The sequence below is a fragment of the Vairimorpha ceranae genome (assembly GCF_000988165.1).
Source record: "Vairimorpha ceranae strain PA08 1199 chromosome Unknown NODE_18, whole genome shotgun sequence".
NCBI classification, from domain to species: Eukaryota; Fungi; Microsporidia; family Nosematidae; genus Vairimorpha; species Vairimorpha ceranae.
The window spans coordinates 14730-36941 of record NW_020169313.1 but is presented as its reverse complement, the minus strand read 5'-3'; the positions used below and the strand labels follow the sequence as shown (position 1 = coordinate 36941).

The 22212-nt window shown below is 25.8% G+C and overlaps 15 protein-coding genes across 15 annotated transcripts; 8 read left to right on the top strand and 7 right to left on the bottom strand.

The window, feature by feature from the left end:
- Positions 1 to 105: 105 nt before the first annotated feature.
- On the top strand, positions 106 to 2079 carry AAJ76_1800036836 (dolichyl-phosphate-mannose-protein mannosyltransferase; the record flags this gene model as incomplete). The annotated part of the gene is made up of 1 exon (XM_024474283.1): positions 106 to 2079. One exon carries the CDS (start codon positions 106 to 108, stop codon positions 2077 to 2079), a length of 1974 nt encoding a protein of 657 aa, XP_024331285.1.
- A 245-nt stretch (positions 2080 to 2324) lies between these two features.
- Positions 2325 to 3647, bottom strand: AAJ76_1800033295 (condensin complex component cnd2; the record flags this gene model as incomplete). The annotated part of the gene is made up of 1 exon (XM_024474281.1): positions 2325 to 3647. One exon carries the CDS (start codon positions 3645 to 3647, stop codon positions 2325 to 2327), a length of 1323 nt encoding a protein of 440 aa, XP_024331284.1.
- A 465-nt stretch (positions 3648 to 4112) lies between these two features.
- AAJ76_1800032829 (hypothetical protein) lies at positions 4113 to 4964 on the top strand (the record flags this gene model as incomplete). Its single annotated transcript, XM_024474280.1, has 1 exon — positions 4113 to 4964. The coding sequence occupies one exon, from the start codon at positions 4113 to 4115 to the stop codon at positions 4962 to 4964; it is 852 nt and encodes a 283-aa protein (XP_024331283.1).
- A 153-nt stretch (positions 4965 to 5117) lies between these two features.
- Positions 5118 to 6401, top strand: AAJ76_1800031824 (seryl-trna synthetase; the record flags this gene model as incomplete). The annotated part of the gene is made up of 1 exon (XM_024474279.1): positions 5118 to 6401. One exon carries the CDS (start codon positions 5118 to 5120, stop codon positions 6399 to 6401), a length of 1284 nt encoding a protein of 427 aa, XP_024331282.1.
- A 35-nt stretch (positions 6402 to 6436) lies between these two features.
- Positions 6437 to 7030, top strand: AAJ76_1800030505 (nuclear transport factor 2 domain-containing protein; the record flags this gene model as incomplete). Its single annotated transcript, XM_024474278.1, has 1 exon — positions 6437 to 7030. The coding sequence occupies one exon, from the start codon at positions 6437 to 6439 to the stop codon at positions 7028 to 7030; it is 594 nt and encodes a 197-aa protein (XP_024331281.1).
- A 198-nt stretch (positions 7031 to 7228) lies between these two features.
- AAJ76_1800027614 (protein transporter sec24) lies at positions 7229 to 9328 on the bottom strand (the record flags this gene model as incomplete). Its single annotated transcript, XM_024474277.1, has 1 exon — positions 7229 to 9328. The coding sequence occupies one exon, from the start codon at positions 9326 to 9328 to the stop codon at positions 7229 to 7231; it is 2100 nt and encodes a 699-aa protein (XP_024331280.1).
- Positions 9329 to 9391: 63 nt separating this feature from the next.
- AAJ76_1800025772 (dna ligase) lies at positions 9392 to 11170 on the bottom strand (the record flags this gene model as incomplete). Its single annotated transcript, XM_024474276.1, has 1 exon — positions 9392 to 11170. One exon carries the CDS (start codon positions 11168 to 11170, stop codon positions 9392 to 9394), a length of 1779 nt encoding a protein of 592 aa, XP_024331279.1.
- A 543-nt stretch (positions 11171 to 11713) lies between these two features.
- AAJ76_1800025228 (glutamyl trna synthetase) lies at positions 11714 to 13618 on the top strand (the record flags this gene model as incomplete). Its single annotated transcript, XM_024474275.1, has 1 exon — positions 11714 to 13618. The coding sequence occupies one exon, from the start codon at positions 11714 to 11716 to the stop codon at positions 13616 to 13618; it is 1905 nt and encodes a 634-aa protein (XP_024331278.1).
- A 229-nt stretch (positions 13619 to 13847) lies between these two features.
- AAJ76_1800023094 (transcription initiation factor tfiid 28kda subunit) lies at positions 13848 to 14297 on the top strand (the record flags this gene model as incomplete). Its single annotated transcript, XM_024474274.1, has 1 exon — positions 13848 to 14297. The coding sequence occupies one exon, from the start codon at positions 13848 to 13850 to the stop codon at positions 14295 to 14297; it is 450 nt and encodes a 149-aa protein (XP_024331277.1).
- Positions 14298 to 14421: 124 nt separating this feature from the next.
- On the bottom strand, positions 14422 to 17127 carry AAJ76_1800019815 (13s condensin subunit; the record flags this gene model as incomplete). The annotated part of the gene is made up of 1 exon (XM_024474273.1): positions 14422 to 17127. One exon carries the CDS (start codon positions 17125 to 17127, stop codon positions 14422 to 14424), a length of 2706 nt encoding a protein of 901 aa, XP_024331276.1.
- Positions 17128 to 17377: 250 nt separating this feature from the next.
- On the bottom strand, positions 17378 to 18013 carry AAJ76_1800018929 (hypothetical protein; the record flags this gene model as incomplete). Its single annotated transcript, XM_024474272.1, has 1 exon — positions 17378 to 18013. The coding sequence occupies one exon, from the start codon at positions 18011 to 18013 to the stop codon at positions 17378 to 17380; it is 636 nt and encodes a 211-aa protein (XP_024331275.1).
- A 253-nt stretch (positions 18014 to 18266) lies between these two features.
- On the bottom strand, positions 18267 to 18818 carry AAJ76_1800018124 (hypothetical protein; the record flags this gene model as incomplete). The annotated part of the gene is made up of 1 exon (XM_024474271.1): positions 18267 to 18818. One exon carries the CDS (start codon positions 18816 to 18818, stop codon positions 18267 to 18269), a length of 552 nt encoding a protein of 183 aa, XP_024331274.1.
- A 997-nt stretch (positions 18819 to 19815) lies between these two features.
- On the top strand, positions 19816 to 20160 carry AAJ76_1800017126 (homeobox domain-containing protein; the record flags this gene model as incomplete). The annotated part of the gene is made up of 1 exon (XM_024474270.1): positions 19816 to 20160. The coding sequence occupies one exon, from the start codon at positions 19816 to 19818 to the stop codon at positions 20158 to 20160; it is 345 nt and encodes a 114-aa protein (XP_024331273.1).
- Positions 20161 to 20304: 144 nt separating this feature from the next.
- Positions 20305 to 20802, bottom strand: AAJ76_1800016140 (hypothetical protein; the record flags this gene model as incomplete). Its single annotated transcript, XM_024474269.1, has 1 exon — positions 20305 to 20802. The coding sequence occupies one exon, from the start codon at positions 20800 to 20802 to the stop codon at positions 20305 to 20307; it is 498 nt and encodes a 165-aa protein (XP_024331272.1).
- A 955-nt stretch (positions 20803 to 21757) lies between these two features.
- Positions 21758 to 22159, top strand: AAJ76_1800015184 (hypothetical protein; the record flags this gene model as incomplete). The annotated part of the gene is made up of 1 exon (XM_024474268.1): positions 21758 to 22159. The coding sequence occupies one exon, from the start codon at positions 21758 to 21760 to the stop codon at positions 22157 to 22159; it is 402 nt and encodes a 133-aa protein (XP_024331271.1).
- Between the last annotated feature and the right edge of the window lie 53 nt (positions 22160 to 22212).

The window sequence follows — 22212 nt, the reverse complement described above, 5'->3', positions numbered from 1 at the left end:
ATAAAATAAACTTAATTATTATTTACTAAACAAATCATATAGTATTTTTTGTTGTCTGCAGACATTTGAAACATTTTGTATTTTTGTGTACAAAATATAAATATTATGAAAATGTTAACACCTTGCTTTATATTTTTAATTACTTTTATTGTAAGGACATATAAAATAGAAAAAGGTAATTTTGTAGTGTGGGATGAAGCGCATTTTGGTAAATTTGCATCTAAATACCTTACAAGAACGTTTTACTTTGATGTCCACCCACCTTTAGGAAAAATGTTAACAGCCCTTGGTGGATATATTTTTAATCAACCTACAGATTTTTCTTTTGCCTCGGCCTCAGAATATCCAAAAAATTTCGATTTTGCAGGAATGAGAAGATTTCACGCATTGATATCTTCACTAACACCAGTATTTAGTTATCTTATTTTAAAAGAACTTAGGTACAATTTTACACAAAGATTTTTACTGTGTATGATGTTTATATTTGAAAATGGATTTACATCAATAGGTAGATTAATACTACTAGATTCACATCTTCTTACAGCAACATCAGCTGTTATTTATTGTCTTACTCGGGTCTTTAAAAGGAATTTCCAGAATACAGATTTATTTTTTCTTGGTATTTGTTTAGGATTAGTATTAAGTATAAAATGGATTGGATGTTTTACAACAGCGCTAGTAGGTATTTTTATAATTTATACTTTATGGAGACTAATTAACTCCAAAATGCCAATCAGCCACGTTTTTCTAATATTTGTAAAATTTTCTTTATTTTTAATTATACTTCCGATTTCTATATACATCGGAATTTATTATATACACTTTTCTATAGTCAATAAAACAAGTACAGATGAAGGACATATGAGCTCTTTTTTTCAAGCATCTCTAGAAGGTAATTCTCATAAAAAAAACAGAAAATATATTGCTTACGCTACTAGAATAACATTAAAAAATGCGTGTCTAAGTGGGGGATATTTACATTCTCATCCTCATATGTATCCTGGCAAATCAATGAATCAAGTAACAACTTATTCACACAAAGATAATAATAACAATTGGGCCTTTCAAAAAGTATCAGAATCAAATACTGAACCTTTATTTGTCACAGATGAAGACAAGGTAGTGATTTACCATTTAGAGACAGCAAGGTATATTAATGTCAGTAAAACACAATCTTATTTATCACAAGGACTTTTGACCGGTGCGACAACTATTCCTTTAACGAACGATAACGTTTTTATAATCGAAACTTATAGCGACACACACGCCAAAGAAAAAAGAATTAAAAGTCTAACTACAAAATTTAGACTTAAGCACTTTACAACAGGATTGTATCTTAAAAGCACAAATAAAAAGTATCCTGACTGGGGATTTTCTCAAGGGGAGGTAGTGTGTACAGAAGACATGGATGAAGGAACACTTTGGACTATAGAAGAAAATATATCTGATAAGGTAACAACTGATATAAATCCATTGTATGAAGAGATTTACAACAAATTATTTTTTAAAAACTTTATTGAACACAATATTTTACAATACAACGTAAATAAATCATTTGTTCAGGATGAAAATTTAGAGCCAGATGCGATTGTTTCTAAACCTTATGAATGGCCAATACTTAGAAGGGGATTAAGAATGTGCAGTTGGGATGAAAAATCAATGAAATTTTACATGTTTGGAAATCCTTTACTTTGGTTTTCATCAACCTTAAGTTTATTCGTAGCACCTATTATTTTTATAACAAAATATATTAATTTTAAAAGAGGAGCAAAAAAATTTAGGAATAGACACAATGAGGCTTACGAGGTATTTATATGTGTAGGTGGATGGTTATTACATTATTTGCCTTTTTTTGCAGTAGGGCGGGTTCTCTACTTTCATCATTATTATCCCGCACTTTTCTTTGCAATAATGTCTTTATGTTATGTGCTGCGCCATTTAAGTATTAATTTTGTAAGGGTTTATATATTTTATATTATAGGATTTTACGCTATCTTTTCACCATTGACCTATGGATTCATAGATTCAAGAAGTCTAAAATTTCTCAAGTTTATCCCCTCATGGAATTTTATAGATTAAATAAAAAAGGTTATTTTACGAAGCTATTTTTTTTTATTTATTAATGTGATCGTAAATTAATAACATAAATTCATGTTAAACGATAAAATAACTTAATACACGTATGAAATTATTAAATAATTAATAGATTTTAAAATATAATTAACAGAATTTTTTATTAAAAAAATAATTATTGCAATTTAAAATGCAATCATATAACAATTCGCCTTTTAATATTAACTTAAAATGTAAATAGACAATATCTTTCAGATATCTTGTGCAGTTTCTATTATTATATCATTATCCTTCTGTATTAGCTCTAAATTTTTTTCATTTGCTACATGTAATAATGAAACTATACAGAAATGTATGCTAATGTCTTTCTTCTCTTTTGTGTCATACATATTTGGGACATTTTTACAAATTTCAGATAATTTAGAAGATTTACTTTTTGTTAAATTAGAAATAATATTATTTTTTAACTTTTTTATATCAACTTTTTTCTGTTCCCGTCTAAAAAAATATTGATCTTTAACTTCTTCTACAGGCATTTCTGTTACAATTTCATCAATGGGCTCTTCAATAATAACATTCGGTTCATCAGGAAGAATCAAGTCATCAACAGGATAATTTTCCAAATTATTAACATTGTAACTCCCTTCCAGAAGATTGTAGCAATACAAATCTTCTCTCTCAAAATGAAAATCTTCTGGAAGATTATAATTTACCTTCTTTCTGCTATCTAAAGCACTACGATCAAAAAGGGTTTCTCCTTGTAATAATATTAAATCTGTATCAATAGGCTCTACAAAATTTAATAAAAATTTTTCTTTTTGTTTAACGCTATTTGATATTTTATCAATTTTTTTAGTTCGTAATTTCCAGTGCGTGGGACCTGCCCACCCTTTAAAATACGAAAAATGCGATTCTTTAAAAATAGGAGGATTTGTAACAACCTCTTCAATTTCTTCATTACTGTCAAAATTACTTACATCCATTTCGTAATTAACATCATTAACTGGTTCTAAATTATCTTCTATTAGATTTTCTACTTCACCAATTTTTAAAAATGTCGGACAGATGTGCTTGTCTTCTAAAAATAATTTATCGATTTGTAAATCACACATTTTGATTTCTCTATTTTGATCACCAGAATACAATCTATATACACCATCTTTACTTATTTCGAGTGTACTGAGTAATAAAGAACTTTCTGTTGTTTTGCTTTGACACAAAAATACAGGATCTCTAAACGGCGTGCTAAAATTACTTTTTATATTTATATTTGATAAATTAGTCTCAATGGTTTTATTACCTTTCTTTTTTGCTATTTTTTTCTTTGTATCTTCCAAATTGAATCCTTCAAGAAGTTTCATAGCTTCTTCTGAAACATCATCTACCCTTGTTGAATAAACCTTAACACACCCATCGAGTGTACAGCTAGCTTTTTGAAAGTTGACACCTTGTAAATCCTTAAATTGTTTTAAATCTTTAAAATGATCTATTAAAGTAGATTTCCATGCATTTTTAACTGTAACTTTATTTTCTGCTACTACCTTAAGCCACGAGTTCAAATCATCATTTAACATGAAAAGGGTATAGAAACTAAAACTACAAAAATAACCAATAAAATGTTATAAATGCATTTACAGTACAAAAGAAACTTATTTGTTGATTAGGGAAATTTAGGAAATATATAATCAATTTAAAGATAAATTGGTTTTAATACATAGATGTAAGATCAAAAGAATATCATATGGGATATTATAGTAAGTAAACATCACTCTAGATACAGAAAGGGACTTAAAGTCTCCGAGTCGAAGCGTACATTCGATCTATAACACTTAAAAAGACTCTTATGAGCATCTTAATGTAGTAGTGAAGTGGTGACAGGTTAACAAAAGTCAAAGAGGCAATTCAGAAATCTACTGTTTGCTCAGAGCAGGTAATAACACAAACAGATAAAATGATTTTTAAAAAAACATTTTTTTATAATACTTCTTAGCTGAAATTTTCCCTCCTTTTTTATGAAAATATTTTTTAATTAAAAAAGCATGAATTTCGATGAATTTTCACAATTTCTGTCATCACCACAATCTTATGATTTTATTGAAAAAATAAAAAAGAAAACAATACCAAAAAAAAGGAAAACAGTTCATAAGCATCTTCTTAATACAAATATACTTTTAGAAAATGATCCTTCTAAATTGACAATGAGGCAAAGAGTATTAAGGCAGAAATTTCAAAATAAAAAAGAAAGCATGGAAAATTTAGATTTACTAAGTTCAGGTTTAGAAGCTAAGCTTTGTAATAAAAAAATAAAAAAAAGAAAAAATCAGTTTATAATTAGGTTACCAGCATTTACAAAAATGAGATTTGAATGTGGTAAGGAAAACATTTTAGAACAAGATAATGTATTAACAAATTCTTTTAATACTAGTATTGTTTTATATTCTGGTACACAGCTATGTTTATATAACATTTTCCAATGTCCATTAATTATCCCAGAATTTAAATTAACGCTTGAAGATTGTGATATTTTGAATTGCAATGATTTAATATTACAAAGTGAAAATAATGAAATATCTTACAATGACACATGTTTTGATTTAGAGTGTTTGAGTTTTAAAAATGCAAAAAATGATAAATTGCAAACAATGCATAAAACAAGAAGAATTCTTTTTAAGGATTGTAAAAAAAAGAAAAATGATGCTTGCCTTTACAAGACAGCATTCTATTTATCAAAGCTTGATAATATAAAAACACCTGAAAAACAGCTTGTAAAAAAATGCTTGTACTATAATGATATTTTAATAAAGACATGGAAACGAAAAAAATGTATTTGTAAAGTTGTGGGAGAAGTTAAATGGTTTATTGAATTTTTAGAAAAAAACAAAAATAATTAGTGACAATTTTTATATGTTAGATTTGATTTTAATAAATAAATTTTGAGGTTATTAAATGTCAGTGTAAAATTTGCTAAATATATTTTTCTAACAAATGTAAAGTAAACATTCTGTTTTTTAATGTTTAGATTCGTGTTTCAATTTTTTACCCTTATGATTGACATTAATCTTCTTAGAGATCCTAAAACCAGAGAATTGGTTATTGAATCTGAAAAAAAACGATTTAAAAATACCGATAACATTGAAGAGATTTACAAAAAAGACCAACTAAGAATAAAATTTAATTTTGAACTTGATAACACTAACAAGAAAAAGAACGAAATTAAAAAAAAAATCAGCCAAATTTATAAGGAAAATAAAAAAGAAGGAAAAGAGTTAGCTAAAGATTTAATTGAAAAACTAAAACTTATAGAAAAAAGCTGTTTTGAATTGGAAGTTGAGGTTTCTACATTGGATGAAGAAATTAAAAAGATGTTAAAAGTTGTTGGAAATATATTAGATTCATCTGTTGTGGTAAGTAACAATGAAAGAGACAATAAATTAATAAGACAATTTAGAACTAACAGAGTTATTCAAAATAAAAAAAATTATACAGAATTGATGCAGAAGTATACACACAGTGTAGCCGGTGCTAAGATAATTGGGCATAGGGGTTATTTTTTGAGTGGTAAAATTGCGAAACTAGGAATGGCGTTAAGCAGATACGCTATAGATTTCTTAGAAAAACAAGGTTACACTTTTATTCAAACTCCTGTTATGATGAGAAAAGATGTAATGTCTAAAACAGCACAGATTGGTGATTTTGATGAGCAACTTTACAAAGTTGAAGATGATTTGTATCTCATTGCTACATCTGAGCAGCCTCTTAGCGCATTACACATGGACGAACGAATGGTTGATTCAGATTTGCCAAAGTTGTACTGTGGGCAGTCTCTTTGTTTTAGAAAGGAAGCTGGAGCTCATGGCAAAGATAATTCTGGTATTTTTAGAGTGCATCAATTTGAGAAAATTGAACAATTCGTTATTTGCAAACCTGAAGAGTCAAAGGAATATTTTTATAAAATGATAGGTCTTAGCGAGGAGTTTTATAAATCACTTGATATTTCTTATAATGTAGTAAGTATTGTAAGTGGAGAATTTAATGATGCGGCATCTATTAAATATGATTTGGAAGCTTTTTTTCCTAATGCAGATAAATACAGGGAACTTGTTTCTTGTTCAAATTGCACTGATTATCAGTCAAGGGAGCTTAATGTTAGATACGGCGTTTTAAAAGAGAATAATAAAAAGGGTTATGTTCATATGCTAAACTCTACATTATGTGCTGTACAAAGAACACTTTGTTGTGTTGTAGAAAATTACCAGCAAGATGATAAAATAATTGTACCTGAAGTTTTAAGAAAATACACTGGTTTTGATGAAATTGAATTAAATTAAATTTTTATTATTTTTTTGTAATTTTTTACCCCTGCATGACTGGGTTCATTACACCGGATGAACAAAATTTTCTTTCTTTTTATTACGAAAGTCTTTGTAATGATTTAAGTAGATTAAATAGGCTTTACAACAACAAATCAACACTTACTATATCTTTTGAAAATGGAAGTATAACTTGTTACACGGATAATTTTGCTAGTCGATTAAAAAACAATACTAAAAAATCTATTTATAAAGTCTTAATATCGAATATGGTATCACAAAAGATTGATAATAATATTATTGGACTAAATGTCTTAGGTCAGTTTGTATTTTCAGATAAAAATCAAAAAAGATTTTCACATAATTTTATTTTGCAAAAAACGGAAGGATTTTTTACGATTTTGGCTGAAAATGTAGTTATTTTAAATGAAGAAATTATTTATGAAAGTAAAGATTTTTATATTCTTAAAATTAATAAAGCAGACAAAACAATTAATGAGATTATTAATATTCTTGAAGAATACGGTGAGATAAAAAGTATAGAAACAAAAAATGAAATATTTTTATGTAGAATGGGACGATTAGATACTGAGATGGAAGACTTTTTAAATAAGATTCATAATAAAGGACTAAGTGTTTTGCTTTAATAAAATATTTTATTTTTTATGCTGTATATTACAAAAAGAATTTGTTTGTTATTTTAAAGTTGAAATTTATTATTTTAATTTATGCGCATAAACAGTATGATAGCAAATTATAAATAAAAGCATAAAAAATTAAAACAGAAAAATTTAATGAAATTTTTGTATGATTGATAAAAAGGGAACAAAATCAAAATAACATTTTTATTTCATACTATTCTGTAATAATTCTGCATATTTAGCATATGATGGCATTCCATGGATATTATCTTCATAAAAATAAGTAAAAAATATTTCTTTGAATAGATTACTAGATCCATCATCTCTAATTAAAACATAAAAAGGATTTATAAATCTATCCTTTTTCAGATTACTTATTATTTCTATCACTCTTGCACTAAAGTCATTTTGAGGTGGGTTAAAAATAATTCTCCCTGATAGCTGCTCTTCACCAAACAGTAAATTATAAACTTCAGCAGGACATTCTCTACTAATAAAGAAATATATTGTTACACCAGTGTCTAGAAGGTATAATCCATTGATTTCTAAACAATCAAGAGTTAAATTTTGGGGAGAAATTTCCTCGTGATGAAGTGGAAGCAATGTAGGATAAATTATCGTATCTACAATATTAGGATATGAATTAGCAATTAAATACATATAATAAGATCTATAATCTAATGGTGTATATGATACAGGGCGTAAAGGAATAGATTTACAAAGCGATAATATCAATAAAGGAAGAATATTTAAGGAACTGGGCAAATTTTGTACATCAAACTTGTTAGTATTTTTGGAATAAGATTTAAGAATAGAAAGTAAACTAGCAGATAAAAAGCTAGAGCCTGATTCTTTTTTTTGTATTTCGTTATAAAATGCTTTTAGGGCCAAAGATCGTGATATAGCGTAAGAATCAATACAGTCGTAAAATGATGCATTTTTGACAGGGATTTTGATATTAATAACACGTATCATGCGTGTACCATTTTTTGTTGTTCTCATTAATGCTACTTGAATTGATACACCATCTGCTTTAATATTATCTACTACTTCTAGATCGATATTAAAAGTGTGGGGAGGGAAAAATCCTGGAAAAGATAATAGATCTAAAGTCCTTTGTGTTAAAGAACCATTATACTCTTTTATAAAAACATCTCTACTAGTTCTTATTCTACACACACAATCATGACACATTCTAAGATCAAAAAAGTCACTTAAATCTTTATTCAATTTTGTGACAAAAACCAAATCACAACCATCAAAATTTGGATAATAATAAAGCATTCCACCAGTTGATTTTGATAAACCAGACAATGTAGGCAAGTCAATATTTAATCTAGGAAATAAAAATTGTACTACTGATATAAGATGTTTAGAAAATAATGATGCTAGTTCTTTATAAAAAATTTCTTCAGGCTTTAAAGTGTTATTCTGTTTTATGGCACCCGATCCAAAATTTGGAGTCGAACTAAGAAATGTTAGGAATATAGCACCAGTCTTACAAGTAATTGCATGTGCTACTTTAAGGCAATCCCCATAATTTATTTTTGTACACTTCATTTCTAAAAAAGATGATTCTAAGATACTAAAATCTATTTTTTCATTTAGAGAAAAAAAATAATCATCTTTTGTAAAGTAAGGAATAAATGTAGAGTCCGTTATAACAGTAAGATTCATTTTTCTATCTAATATGAATACCTCAGAGTTAAAAAACATAAACATAATTTTAGATCTTGGATCAAATGATGAATTATTAATAGAATCCATCAGACTATTTATAACTATCTGATAGATTCCTCTCTTTACACTTTCGTATGATATGTCTATTAAAATACAAAAATTTAAAGAAGTAGGCGTTCTAACCAAATAATTTTCAGGTGCGTATAATTCATAAATTGTAGACTTTAATTCAACTCTGTCGTAAGAATTATAGTTGGCAAATGCATTCTCTGCTAAACAAAACTTATCAGTATTATGATAAGAATACTGCCTATTTGTCATAAAAAATGGAGATGTCAGTTCATTTATGTTAAGACAAATATTACATTTCCATTTAAATCCAGGAGGTATTATTTGTATAAATGGATTTATGTATGATTTACAAGTAGAGCACCTAACAATTTCTTCTTCTGAGATAGGCACATCCTCATCATCAAATAGTTCTGGAATAATGTTTATTGTAAATGGAATATTAGAGTTTTTCAAAGTGCTTAAATTAGTTGGAATACTTGTGATTGTTGACGTATAATATTTTTTCTCATTTACAATAGAATATTGAAGTTCATTTTCAGTAATATTAGACATTAAGGGTAAAAAACAAAACTTTAAAAAATATGAAAAAAATTTATACATTTTATGAATGTAAATTTAGATATCATCTAACACCTTACTTTCTCCCTCATATTCTTTGTAATTCATAACGATTTGTAAAGATGTAGTAGCATCTGTTACGTCTTTATCTTCTCTTTCATTTAAAAATCTAGGAAATCTTAAAGAAAAGCCTTTTTCTTCAATGTCTATTCCACAGCAGTAAATTGGAGAGGCAGACACAGCAGCTGCTTTAATTTCCCATACAAATTTGGGGGTAATCCATACATCAGGCTTCGTTTGTTCTTTATATTTAACTCGGGAAGGAATTGACACTACATAATTATTTACTTCTTCATACAATTTGCTAAGCAATGAATCATCAAATCCCGTACCAATTTTACAGACAGTTTCAAACATTTCGTCATTTTCATTATAACTAGCCAAAAGAAATCCACCGTACCACCCAGTCCTTTTACCTTTACCATAATATGCCCCTACTACTACTAAATCAAAAGAATCAGAGCCACTTTCAATATAATCTTTTTTTAATTTGATCCAAGAGTTACATCTTTGTGATGGAATATAATTTGATCCATCACCTAATAATTTTATCATTATACCTTCATATTGAGAATTAATACTTTGTCTAAAAAATTCATCTACTTCTTCAATATTTTCACAATCCTTGAATTCAGAAAAGAAAAACTTCCCTTCCACCTCCGTAAATTCTTTGTGTAAAATTGCTCTTCTATCTTCCAAAGATTTATTAATAAGTTCCAAGCCATCAAAATATAAAATATCAAAAACAAAGACGCAAACATTTACTGTTTCTTTTTTTGAGAAATCTTTTCGTTTCCTTGTAGACAATTTTTGAAAAGTCAATATTTTTTTCTGTTCAGGATCGTAAGCTACTACTTCTCCGTCTATTACAAAATCTTTATCAGTGTTTGATTTAATAATTATATCAAAATATTTATATGTTGTATTCTCTAAATTTCTTGAATACAATGTCATTTGGTTGTTGTGTCGGTGTATTTGTATTCTTTCACCGTCGTATTTATTTTCACATGTAAATTTTTTATTTTCGACACGCTTAAATGCAGTAGAAATATTCTTGGTGGGTTGTGCTAACATCGGTTTAAGTGGAATACCAGGTTCAATATTGAAATTTGTATCTACTGTTGATATGCCGTTAGTAAGAATTTCTATAACAAGTTGTTCTATATCTGGTCGTCTATTATATGCCTCTTTTATTTTATCAATGTAAGCACTATCATACAATTTAGCAAATGCTGCCAGTACAGTTTTCAAGGCAAATTTTACTTTTAAGTTTTCTTCAAATAATCTGAATAAAAACTTTATTTCTATAGGAGTGCATGAAGAGATAAGATCCAACATTTTACGAATTTTGTAAATTCTAGATTTTATTCCGGAGATTTCTGCAATTTCTCTTAAAGCATATACAACATCTTTTGCAGATAGTGTTTTTTTAGATATAAAAAGTTGTCTAGTACGATAAGTCATACCAATAGTGCCAAAATCTCCAATTTTTGTATATTCTTTTTTTAGTATTGTAATATCTTTACTTGTACATTCTTTAAGCACATCAAAAAGTATTTTTTCACCAAGATTTAGTTGTTGATTTTTATATTCAGGATATATTGTATGTGTACAGAGATATATAACATAAATAAGATCATTTTTATTTATAGAAATAACATCTCTAAAATATTCTGTAAGCATATCCTGTATTTCTATTCTTCCAGATCTTTGACTTATCTTTTCCATAATTTTGCTAAAATACAAAAACGAGTTTGGTTTTATTTCATTTTCCATAAAAGGTTAAGAAAAATTAGTGAATGTAAACTAAAAAAAATATAAAGATGCTATAAGTTTTAAAATGATGATTTATTGGTTACAGATTATGTAAATCTAAAAAACATTAATGTTATAAATTACAAACTTTTTATATATATTGATGATTTATAGAAATAATATCAGATATTTTTTAAACTTTAAATATTTTTAGATCAAATTTAAAAAAGTTTATAATCTTCTTCTAGAATAACAACAACAATTAATTCATTCTATTGAGTCTTTGCTAAACAACTTGAATATTTTTCAGTAACAAAACACCTATCTCTATCAAATATGCTTTACCAAAATTCTATAAAAACATGAACGATAATGTAAATAGTGAAACTCGATAATAATTATTTATTTTGATTTTACATATTTATTGTAAAAATACGTTACAAAAGAAAAAAAAATAATTTTAAAAATTGGCTTTATAGATATTTAAAGCAAAAGTAGTAATTTAAGTTTAATCAATTTTATTTATAAGAAATTTTTATAAATATTTTAATTCAATTTTGTCCCATGGAAAATAAAAATAAAAAACTGATTTTTGTAAATTTTTTGTTTAGTAAGAAACATGGCATGGCAGTTGAAAATGCAATAAATTTTCGTGAAATTTGTAGTCTACTTGATATTTCAGAATCTTATAAATGTACTATTAATGCTTTTTTAGATAATGTTGAAAAGTGCACAGATAAACATTATAATGATGCTTTAAATCTCTTAGACACATTTTTTTCCAATGAAGTAAAGTCTAATAGTTTAGTCAATGATTTAATTTTCTGTATTATTAATTCAAATTTTGATTTTCTAAAAGTGTTTAAAAGTAACAAGCTGCGATTAGAAAATCTACAAATAGTTTATGAATCAGCATTTAATGAAAATAAGCCTTTTTTAAAAGAATTTAGTGCAAAAGATAAAATTAATAAAGAAGTAAAAAAGAATTTGTATTCTACACCCGCTGTTACAAGATTTGCGCCCGAACCTTCTGGTTGTCTCCATATTGGACATCTTAAAGCTCTGTTGGTGAATTATAATCTTGCGGAAAAATCTAATGGCACACTTTTGTTAAGGTTTGATGATACAAACCCAGTAAAGAATTACGAAAAATATGAAAAAGAGATACTTAGAGATTTAGATACACTTGGTATTACTGGTCTTAAGATTTCACATAGTAGTGATTATTTTGAGTTGTTAGTTGATGAAGCTGTTTCTTTAATTAATAAAAATTTAGCGTATGTTGATAACACAGACCAAGAAACAATGAGGATCGAGAGATTTGAAGGAATAGAATCTAAAATGAGAAATATAAATAATTCCGAAAGTCTTAAAATTTTTAAAGAATTATTGCAAGGCCGTGCGCCAGGATACTGTCTTAGAGCTAAGATTGATATGTCTAATCCCAATAAATCGATGAGAGATCCAGTAATTTATAGGGCTAGTGATAAAATGCATGGAAGATGCAAATTGTATAAAGCTTTTCCTACATACGATTTTGTGTGTCCTATTGTTGATTCTATTGAGGGGGTGACTGTTGTCTGCAGAGCGAATGAATATAAAGACAGAAATGAGCAATATAAATGGTTTTTAGAAAATTTAAAATTAGAAAATAAACCAGAATTTAATGATTTTTCTAAACTTAATTTAGAGGATACTGTTTTAAGTAAAAGAAAAATAGATAAATTAATAAGTGATTCATTAGTCACTGGATGGGATGATCCACGTCTAGCAACTATACAAGGAATAAAGAGACTTGGTATGCATATGACAGCTCTTAAAGATTATATTAATTTACAAGGAGCTTCTAATAAAACTAATGTTATATCGTGGGATAAAATATGGGCTATGAATAAAAAGGTAATTGATCCGCTTAGTCCAAGATTCATGGCAGTAGAGAAGATAAACTGTATTAGAGTGTTTATCACTAACTTTGAAGGATTAAAATACACTAAAAATATTCCTTTAAACAAGAAAAATACATCATTGGGTTCTAAAGACGTTCTTTTTAGTGACACTCTGCTTTTTTCACAGGAGGATGGTTTTGTTCTTAAAGAAAATGAAGAGTTTACACTTATGAACTGGGGGAATGCGATAGTAGAAAAGAAGGTAGTAGAAAACAGTATTGTTACAGAATTATACATAAAACTTCATTTAGAAGGAGATTATAAATCTACCACCAATAAAATATCTTGGGTATCAGAATCAGGTGCTGTTACTGCTACTGGAATAGAATATGGTAACCTTTTAGTCAATGAAGAATTTAATATTAATAGTAAGATAGATAAACAATACTATGTTGAGTCATCTATTACAAATTTATCTACTGATATGAAGCATGTACAATTTGAAAGAATAGGGTTTTTTTATTGTGATAGCCCTTGTGTCTTCCATTTAGTACCTTTTACTAAACAGAAAAGAACCTATTAAATTTTTTATTTTTGTTTAAAATGTAGTGGAGAGACATACATTTTTATAAAATACATTTAAGTTCATTAATTAATAACTATAGTCAAACCCTATTAATTATGCAACTATAGTCAAAACTTATTTATGAACAACTATAGTCAAAACTTACTAATGAATAACTTAAGTCAAAGCTTATCAATGAATGTCTTAAGTTTAAATTTATTTATAATATTTTTATTGTAATTTACCCATGAAAGAAGAACAGGAAGATTTACCCAATGACAAAAAATCACAAAAAGAAATAAATAATTCTGATGAAGATTCTGAAGCATTAGACCTCAATAGCTCTGATTCTGAATGTTTTAAGGAGGATTTTCGTAAGTACCAGGGTGCTATAGATGATCTATCAGAAGAAGATCTGCATAGATATGAAACCTTTAGGCGATCTAATTTTCCTAAAAATGTGGTTAAAAAATTTATAGCAAGTGTTATTGGACAGGCTGTTAATCCAAATATGGTTATTGCTGTAAGTGGTCTCGCCAAAATATATGTTGGTGAGATGGTGGAACTGGCTAAACAAGTTCAGGAAGAAAAAAATAATAATGGGCCATTATTGCCTTCTCACATTCATGAAGCACACAGGCGTATGTATGGTAAATTACCACACACCACTGTTTTTAAACGACCACCATGGGATTAATTTGTATGTAATAAAAATAAATTATTTAATAAACTGCTAAAAATAAATAATTAAAAAATACATAGTTAAGTTATATTTTGTAATAAAAAATTTTTAAATAAATAATTAAAAATACATAGTTAAGTTATATTTTAATTTCCAATTTTTTAAATTCTTCAATATGTTTAATATCTTCAAGAAATTTATCTACAAAATTAAACTTGTTAAACATAAATTTTAAAACTTCCTTATTAACTGCAGTACGTAATAATTTTAAAAAAATCGTCTCTTTACTTTTATCTTTAAGTAATGGAATAAAAAATTCAATATATTTTGTATAATCCACATCGCTATGACTTAATTTTTCATATACAATTGTAGTTATATAATTTTCATTCTCAGATAATCCATAAATTATATTTCTACTAATATTTTTAATTTCTTCATTATCATCAAATACTAAATTAGTCAAATAAATAGAATTACTTCCTAATCTTATTATATTTCTTTTTAAAAGACTGTATATTGTAAGTAGTGCATTCTTTCTTACTAAAATTTCTTGATCTGTAAGTCCATTAAATAAAAGCTTCGCATTATTTTCTACGAGTGAATTATAAAACAATAAAAAATCACCCATTGAAATTATAGCATTCGCTCGAATTTTTACATTGTCATTTGTAAATGCATTAATAAATAAATTTTTATGTTCTAAAAAATATTCAGAACTTACACACATCAAATTAAAAAGTGCTAAATAAGCTACTTCTTGTAGGTCTTTATCTTCAGATGTACAAAATTCGGGAATAATTTTAGCAAAGTCGTAAAGAAGACCATCTTTGTTATAAAAAATATCCTTTTCTTTTAGATAGAAGAAGAAATCAGAAATTTCTTCTTCTGTTTTATCATCTAAATTTTTAGTATCTAGTGACTCTTTTTTTATTTTAGATTTATTTCTATCATCATCCTCTTCAATAAAGGACTGTAAACTCATTCTAGATGCATTTATACTTTTTCTTCTTTCTTTTATATCTTCAGGAACAATTACTGTTATTTTTTCTTTTTTACTTTTAGAAATCTTTTCTAAAAGATCTAAATGTTTAAGATGATTCAATCCAATGCATCCAACACAATAAATCATTTTTAATAAATTCAGGTTTTTATTGTTCATCGATTTAATTAAATTTTTAATAGGAATTTCTGGCTCTTTAGAAATTCTGTAAATTAATGATATAGAATCTTGTATAACTTGAAAATCTAAAAATGTCATTTTAACTATATTTTTAACTATCAGTGCTATTATTTTAGAATCTTCTGATTCTTTATGCTTAATTCTTAACTTAAGAATATTTATATAAATGTTTAGTGCATGGTGTAAATCTTCAGTAGTAGAAATACTAAATAAAATATCAGTAGTGTGAACTAATAATTCATAAAATTTAGAATTATCTAAATATTTACCCAAACAGGACAGTAAAAAAGATGTTTCATATAAATCCTTATTTCTAAAAATATCAGTAAATAAATCTTCATAAATATTAATAATCCCTTTTTTATACAATTCTCTTATTATTTTTTCAAATGACTTATTTCTCTGTTGATTCACAAATTTCTTTAAAAAAGAAATAATAGAAATTTTTCTAGCTTTCAATCTTATTAAAATATCCTTAAAACAAGAAATAATTGAATCTGTTTCCCATACAAGATCAAATGTTTGCTCAAAGTAATCTTTTGAACCTTCTATTTCATAATATAAACATAATTTTATAAAATCTAAAAAAACCTGATTATCACCAATAGATCCAGAATTTAATAAAGTCATAACTTTTTCTAAAATAGATTTTATGACATCATGAAATTCATTAAGGTCCTCATAATATTTTATTTTTTCTGGATCTACACTTTCTTTTTTTGATAAATTAAATTCAGAGATAAATGGATTATTAATTAATAGGTTATTACAAATCATAACAGCTTTTTTTCTAACTAAAACTGTTTTATCCAAAATTCTATCTCCAATACTTTTTATTATTGAATTACGAATGTCTAAGGGCACACAGTTATTTTCAAATAGCTGTCCCAATAATGTTAATGCTTTATATCTAACATTAAAATATACATCATGCAGTCTTTCTTTTATTAAAAATATAATATTATTTATTCCTTCTATATCTTCAATTTCTTTATAAATTTCTACTAAATTAAAAATAATTTCAAGGTAACAATTTCTCAAAAAATAATGTTCCGAATCAAGAAATACATCAAAATGTTTAAAATTAATAAATAAATTTCTTTGTGTTTGACATAGACTTACTAAAACCAGAGAGCAATTTTTTAAAATAATTTGATTTGTCTGCTGAATAGCCATCCTCACAAATTCATCACTAATTTCTGGTATAAAAACCAAAATTGCATAAACAATTTCTGATGATCCTTCATTTAGTAAAAAGTTGTAAATATAATTTATAATGTTAATATGTGATGCACACATTTTTATAATTTCTAAAATTAGTAATTTTATCTCATTATTCTTTTTTCTATCTTTTGTAAATTCTAAAATTAGAAAAATTATTTTTGCTATCCAATCGTATTCATGCGTAGATTTTAAATTTTTAAAATATTCGCATAATTGAATAACAAGCTCATCTTCGTAATTATTTTTTAGTTTTGTAATAAGTTGGAAATATAAAGGAAAAGATAAAGAGTGATCATTAGAATTTTGACTAATTAGTTTAAATATTTTAACTTTGTGTTTGTAACTGTCAGACATTTCTATTAGTAGATTGTATTCTTCTAAGTTTGATTCCAGGCTTGATTTATGCAATTTATTTATTATTTTTTCAATTTCGAGCATAAAGGGTTAGAAAAATAAGATTTATTTTTCTTTTTTAATTAGAAATGTGATGCACTAGAACGTTAAGGGATATGAATTTAATAATAAACATAGTATAAGAATAATAAAAATATGTCATCATTTCTAAGAACCACTTCCAATACATTTAAAATATTATTAAACCCATGTTTAATTCCAACACACAGAATTTCATTATCGTAAATTACAGATCCGATAAATTTTACTTAGAAATAATGTTATATTACATTCTTTAATTAGGATTAATAAAACATGTAAATCCTTTATCTCGCTTTTTAATCATTAAAGGCGGATCACTCTTAACAAGACAATTTAATATTTCTATACATTTGTATCTTGGTACACCTGACTTTTGAATCAGATCTTCCCACATAATACCTTGTTTATTTTTATTAAGCACATCCAAGACTTTAATAAGATGTCCTTTATTTACTTTACTCAAATTTTTATCTGTAAGCGCTTTAGATAGTACATCGTTTTTCAAATCAAATAATAAACTTGTATCTAAAGATGTTTGTGACATGTCAACAGAAGAAATTTCTTCGGATTTGTAATTTCTACTTGTTTGTTCTTTTTTTAATAGTTTAGATACTTTTTGTATATCAGGAATATCATTAAAATTATATTCTTTATTTATTTTATTATGATTTAAAATGGTAGGTTTGCTAATTATCTCATTCTTATAACAATATTGTTGTGTTTTAATGGTATCCTTACTTTTATCTAAGTTTTCATCTTCTTGTATAGTAAATGTTTCTAAAGAAACTATTAATGCTTCCATCTTATAATTAAACTTTTTTAGATGCTCGTTTTGCATAGAAATTTTCTGTATTTTTAACTTTATTTCATCCAGTAAAATTGGGATCATTGGGGTGCAAAAGAACAGTAAATATTAAAGAAGACAAGTGTTAGTAAATATAAAGGGAGATAAATTAGTAAATATAAAGGGAGATAAATATAAGTAAATATAAAAGATTATAAATAATAAGACAATAAATATTAGTAGATATAAAAGATAATAAATATAAGTAAATATAAAAGATAATAAATAACAGTAAATAATAAGACAATAAATAACAGTAAATTTATTAAAAATATTATATTTATCTTTTGCAGATAATTCACATAAAACATGATTTTTGCTTCTCAATTCTGTTTTGAACGGGTTTATACGTAAGACCAAAAAAATGTTCTAGAGTCTTAAATTCCAGTGGTTGTTTAAAGTCTTCTAAAAACTTCTTCCATAGATCTTGTCCTTTCCACTGTGTACCATCTTCAGTAGTAATAGAAATTTGTTTACCTGCTATTTCACAGATATAAACCATTTTCTGTCTATCATTTTCTTTGTAGCTTAAATACACCCTTTTAGCTTTGTAATTTAATAAAGGCTCTTTAGTGTTTTTATTTGAACTTTCAAAGGAAAGTTCAAGTACTTCAAAATACGTATCTGAGCCTTTACTTAAAGTAAAAGTAAAATCTTTAAGTAGAGGTTTAGACAATTTAAGATTTTCATTTTCTCTTTGTAGTAAAATTGCCTTAAGAATTTGCTGTTCTTTAAGTTTCTCTTCTATTTCTCTTTCTAGATCTACTTTTTTATTGTAAAGTTTTACTCGTGTAGTGTATATTCTCGCAAATTTAGAATAAATAGAATCATTGATTATGTTACCTTCCATAAAAGGGGTATTTATTGTGCAAATGTAATAAATATTTCTTTTATATTAGCTGTACATAATTGAATACATTTTGTGAGAAGACAGAACTATAGTCTTTATTATATATAAATTTAATAAGTTAAAAGAAGGTTTTTTAAAAATGTTTATAGTTAAAGCCTTCTTATTACAGCATTTCTCACATGCTCATTTATATATTTGTAAACTTTCTTTATGATTTAACAAATTTTCGTATCAAAATTGAGTCACTTTTTATACTTTTATTTATTTCCTCTTATTGTACAAAAAAGAATGTAACCTGAGAAATTATTTATTAAAATCATCTACTAGATAAATTTATGTAAATTCTTTTACAAAACACTTAAATAAAACATTATATCATTTATTTAAATAAGACATATTACAACGAATAAAAATCCAAATAAATTATATTTACAATAACTTCATATTAAAATGTCAAACTAATGCTTGTTTTTGATAAAAAATCAGTAATTTTTTAAATAATCCTCTTCAATAATATTTTTTGATCAAAGCAAAAATTTTCAATTTTTATTAAAACTTTATCAAATACTAAAAATGATCTGAAAAAAAATAATTAGTATTCTTATTTAAATTTTAGAATATAGTTGTAATCTTGTAAAAATAAATATTAAAAATATTTTTTAAAATTTATCTTTTTTACAATTATTTCGAAATATTTATGTTTTTTTATTTGTTTACTAAATGATCTGTTATTACTTTTTTTCATGCATGTTTATTAATTTAATTCTGTTATTTTCAATTTACTTACGAAATCAAAAATAATTAATCACTCAAAATCTAAACATAGCATGTCTTACTAACTAGAAATTTCCCTTAAATTGCGTCAATCAAGGTATTGTTTATAAATAATATTTATTAATAACAAGCTGTGTTTTACATTTTGACTTTTAAATGATTAACTCTGATATAAAAAAACATTACAAGCCTATTTATTAACAAAAAATCAAGCCTTATGTTCATGAACCCTAAAGAATGGCAGAGCATACTTGGTCTTCTTAAATTAACACGGTATACAAAATATGACCATAGATATGGTAGACAAATAAGAAAATCAAGATTGCAGACTTGTGTACTAAACTATGTCTTTGAAATTACTAGATTTCCTTCAACTTCTACTATAATAGACTTGGCTTTATTAATTAATATTCACCCTAAAAGCATACAGAAATGGTTCCAGAACACAAGACAAACTGCAAAGAGGAAAGGCAATGAGGAAGAAGACAAATCATATGAGAATAATATAGTAGATTTACCAATACCCACTTTATATAATCTTATGGAGAGAGCCAAGAAAAATTGTTAGACTGTTATGTAATTAAATTGTATAATTAACAATAATTTTTAATTTAAATTGTAATACTCAAAAAACATTAATCAATTAAAACCCGATACATTTACAATTTAATTAATAATTAAGTAGTGTAAATAAATTAAAATTAATTTATTTTTAATTAAACATCGAAATAATTTTGCATAGATATAATACAAATATTAATAATAGTAGAATTCTTCCTATTTTTTTAAGTGTAGAACATTTTAACCACCGTTTCTTGTATCTTTCTAGATTTTTATTACTTTCTTCCAAATATATTTCTGAATTTTCTAAGTTACACAGTAAATTATCTACTGGATTCGCATTTTCTTCAAGTAATATTTTTATGTATTCATTTAATCGTATAAAATGTTCAGCATCTTCTTCAATATTTTGCAGTGCATTTTTTCTTCTTAAAGCCTCCATTTGTTTTGTAACAAAGATGTTTATACATTCCCTTCTTTCATCAATGTATTGTGAAAGTATTTTGTTTTTAATATTTCCTGTTTCAACTAATTTATCATTTGAATTTATAAGTGAGTGCATCTCACTTGTATTAGACAAACTCTTATTTGTTTGATATTTTAACTTTAATAATTTTATATTTTTTAAGTTTTCTGAAAATTTATCCATGCGTAAATAAATAAACACAAAAAATAAATACGCATGAAACAAAGGAAAATAGGAAATTGTATCAGAAGTATAAATTTTAATGAAGTTAGATGGATTTTGTAAAAAAGCTATAATTTATAAATTTGTTATAAAAATTTATAGAACTAAATTTATAAGAAAGATCTTGTACTGTAGAGCTCTTTTGGGGGTATTCATCAGGAAATCGGTCAGTTGCGAGATGAGTTACAAGAACACTTAAATTTTTAAGGTTTGTTCTTGTGGTCCCATGGGCGAAATTGGTGTAAATTTTAAGTTAAGAAAATTTATTAATGTTTAATCGTGATGGTCTACGGCTGTTTGCTCTTTTGTTTTAATGGTACCTCGAATTCTTTGTTATTTTTATAGTTTCATTTGTTTGATATGAACATTTTACACACGAAAAGCAATGATATTAACAAAGAATAAAGTAAAAATAAACAAAGAAACTATACAAGTTCGATGTTGGTAATGGAAGATACTACTACATCTGTAAAAAAAAAAAGAACTACAAAATAAAAAGAACATATGTTATATAAAAGTAAAAGAGTAAGTGTTACCGTCGGTAATCAACAAAGCAGTATTAAGACACAAACTGTAAGAAATTAGTAAGACGTTTTGTATCGAATCAAAATATAAACTTTTTAAAAAAAGAAAATATAAACACATGCCGAATAAGCCTCTTTCTACTAAAAAGCAGTCTACCTTCCATAATTACCTAATTAAAGATAACAGTAGGATATTGTAAATTAATTATAAAAGAAATTTAATTTTAATTAAAACGGTAATTTATTGTTTTAAAATTATAGATAGTTTAATTTAATAATAAGAATAAACATTGATGTACTAAAATAACATAAATAATAAATTAATTTTTTTCTACAGACATTGTTTTTTATATCACTCATTTATTAAGCAAATATTTGTTTACAACCCTTTTATGCTAAGAAAGATAAGAAAACACCGTCTAATTCAAATAAATAGTATTTTAGATAATTTTGATAATCTTCCTCCAACTTTACAGACAGAAAAATATAAAAAATATCTGTTAAGTACTAAAGACAGTTTACTACCACACAGTAGACAGATTAATATACCTACAAATAAAATAGGTATAGTTATAGGGCCGAAGGGTAGCACTATAAGACATTTAGAAAAAGAATATAACTGTGATATATTTATTAAAGATAACACATGTTTAATAGAAGGTAATGAAGCAGATGAAGTTGTAAAATTTATTGAAGATTTATTAAGTACTAATAAAGTATTTATTGTTGAAAAGATGACAGATTGGGAAAAGTTTTATGTGTGGTGGTCACACCACAATAAGCAAAATATATAATGTTTGTAGGTTGCCAGTTAGTAATAAACTACTATACATATTTAATTAGAATA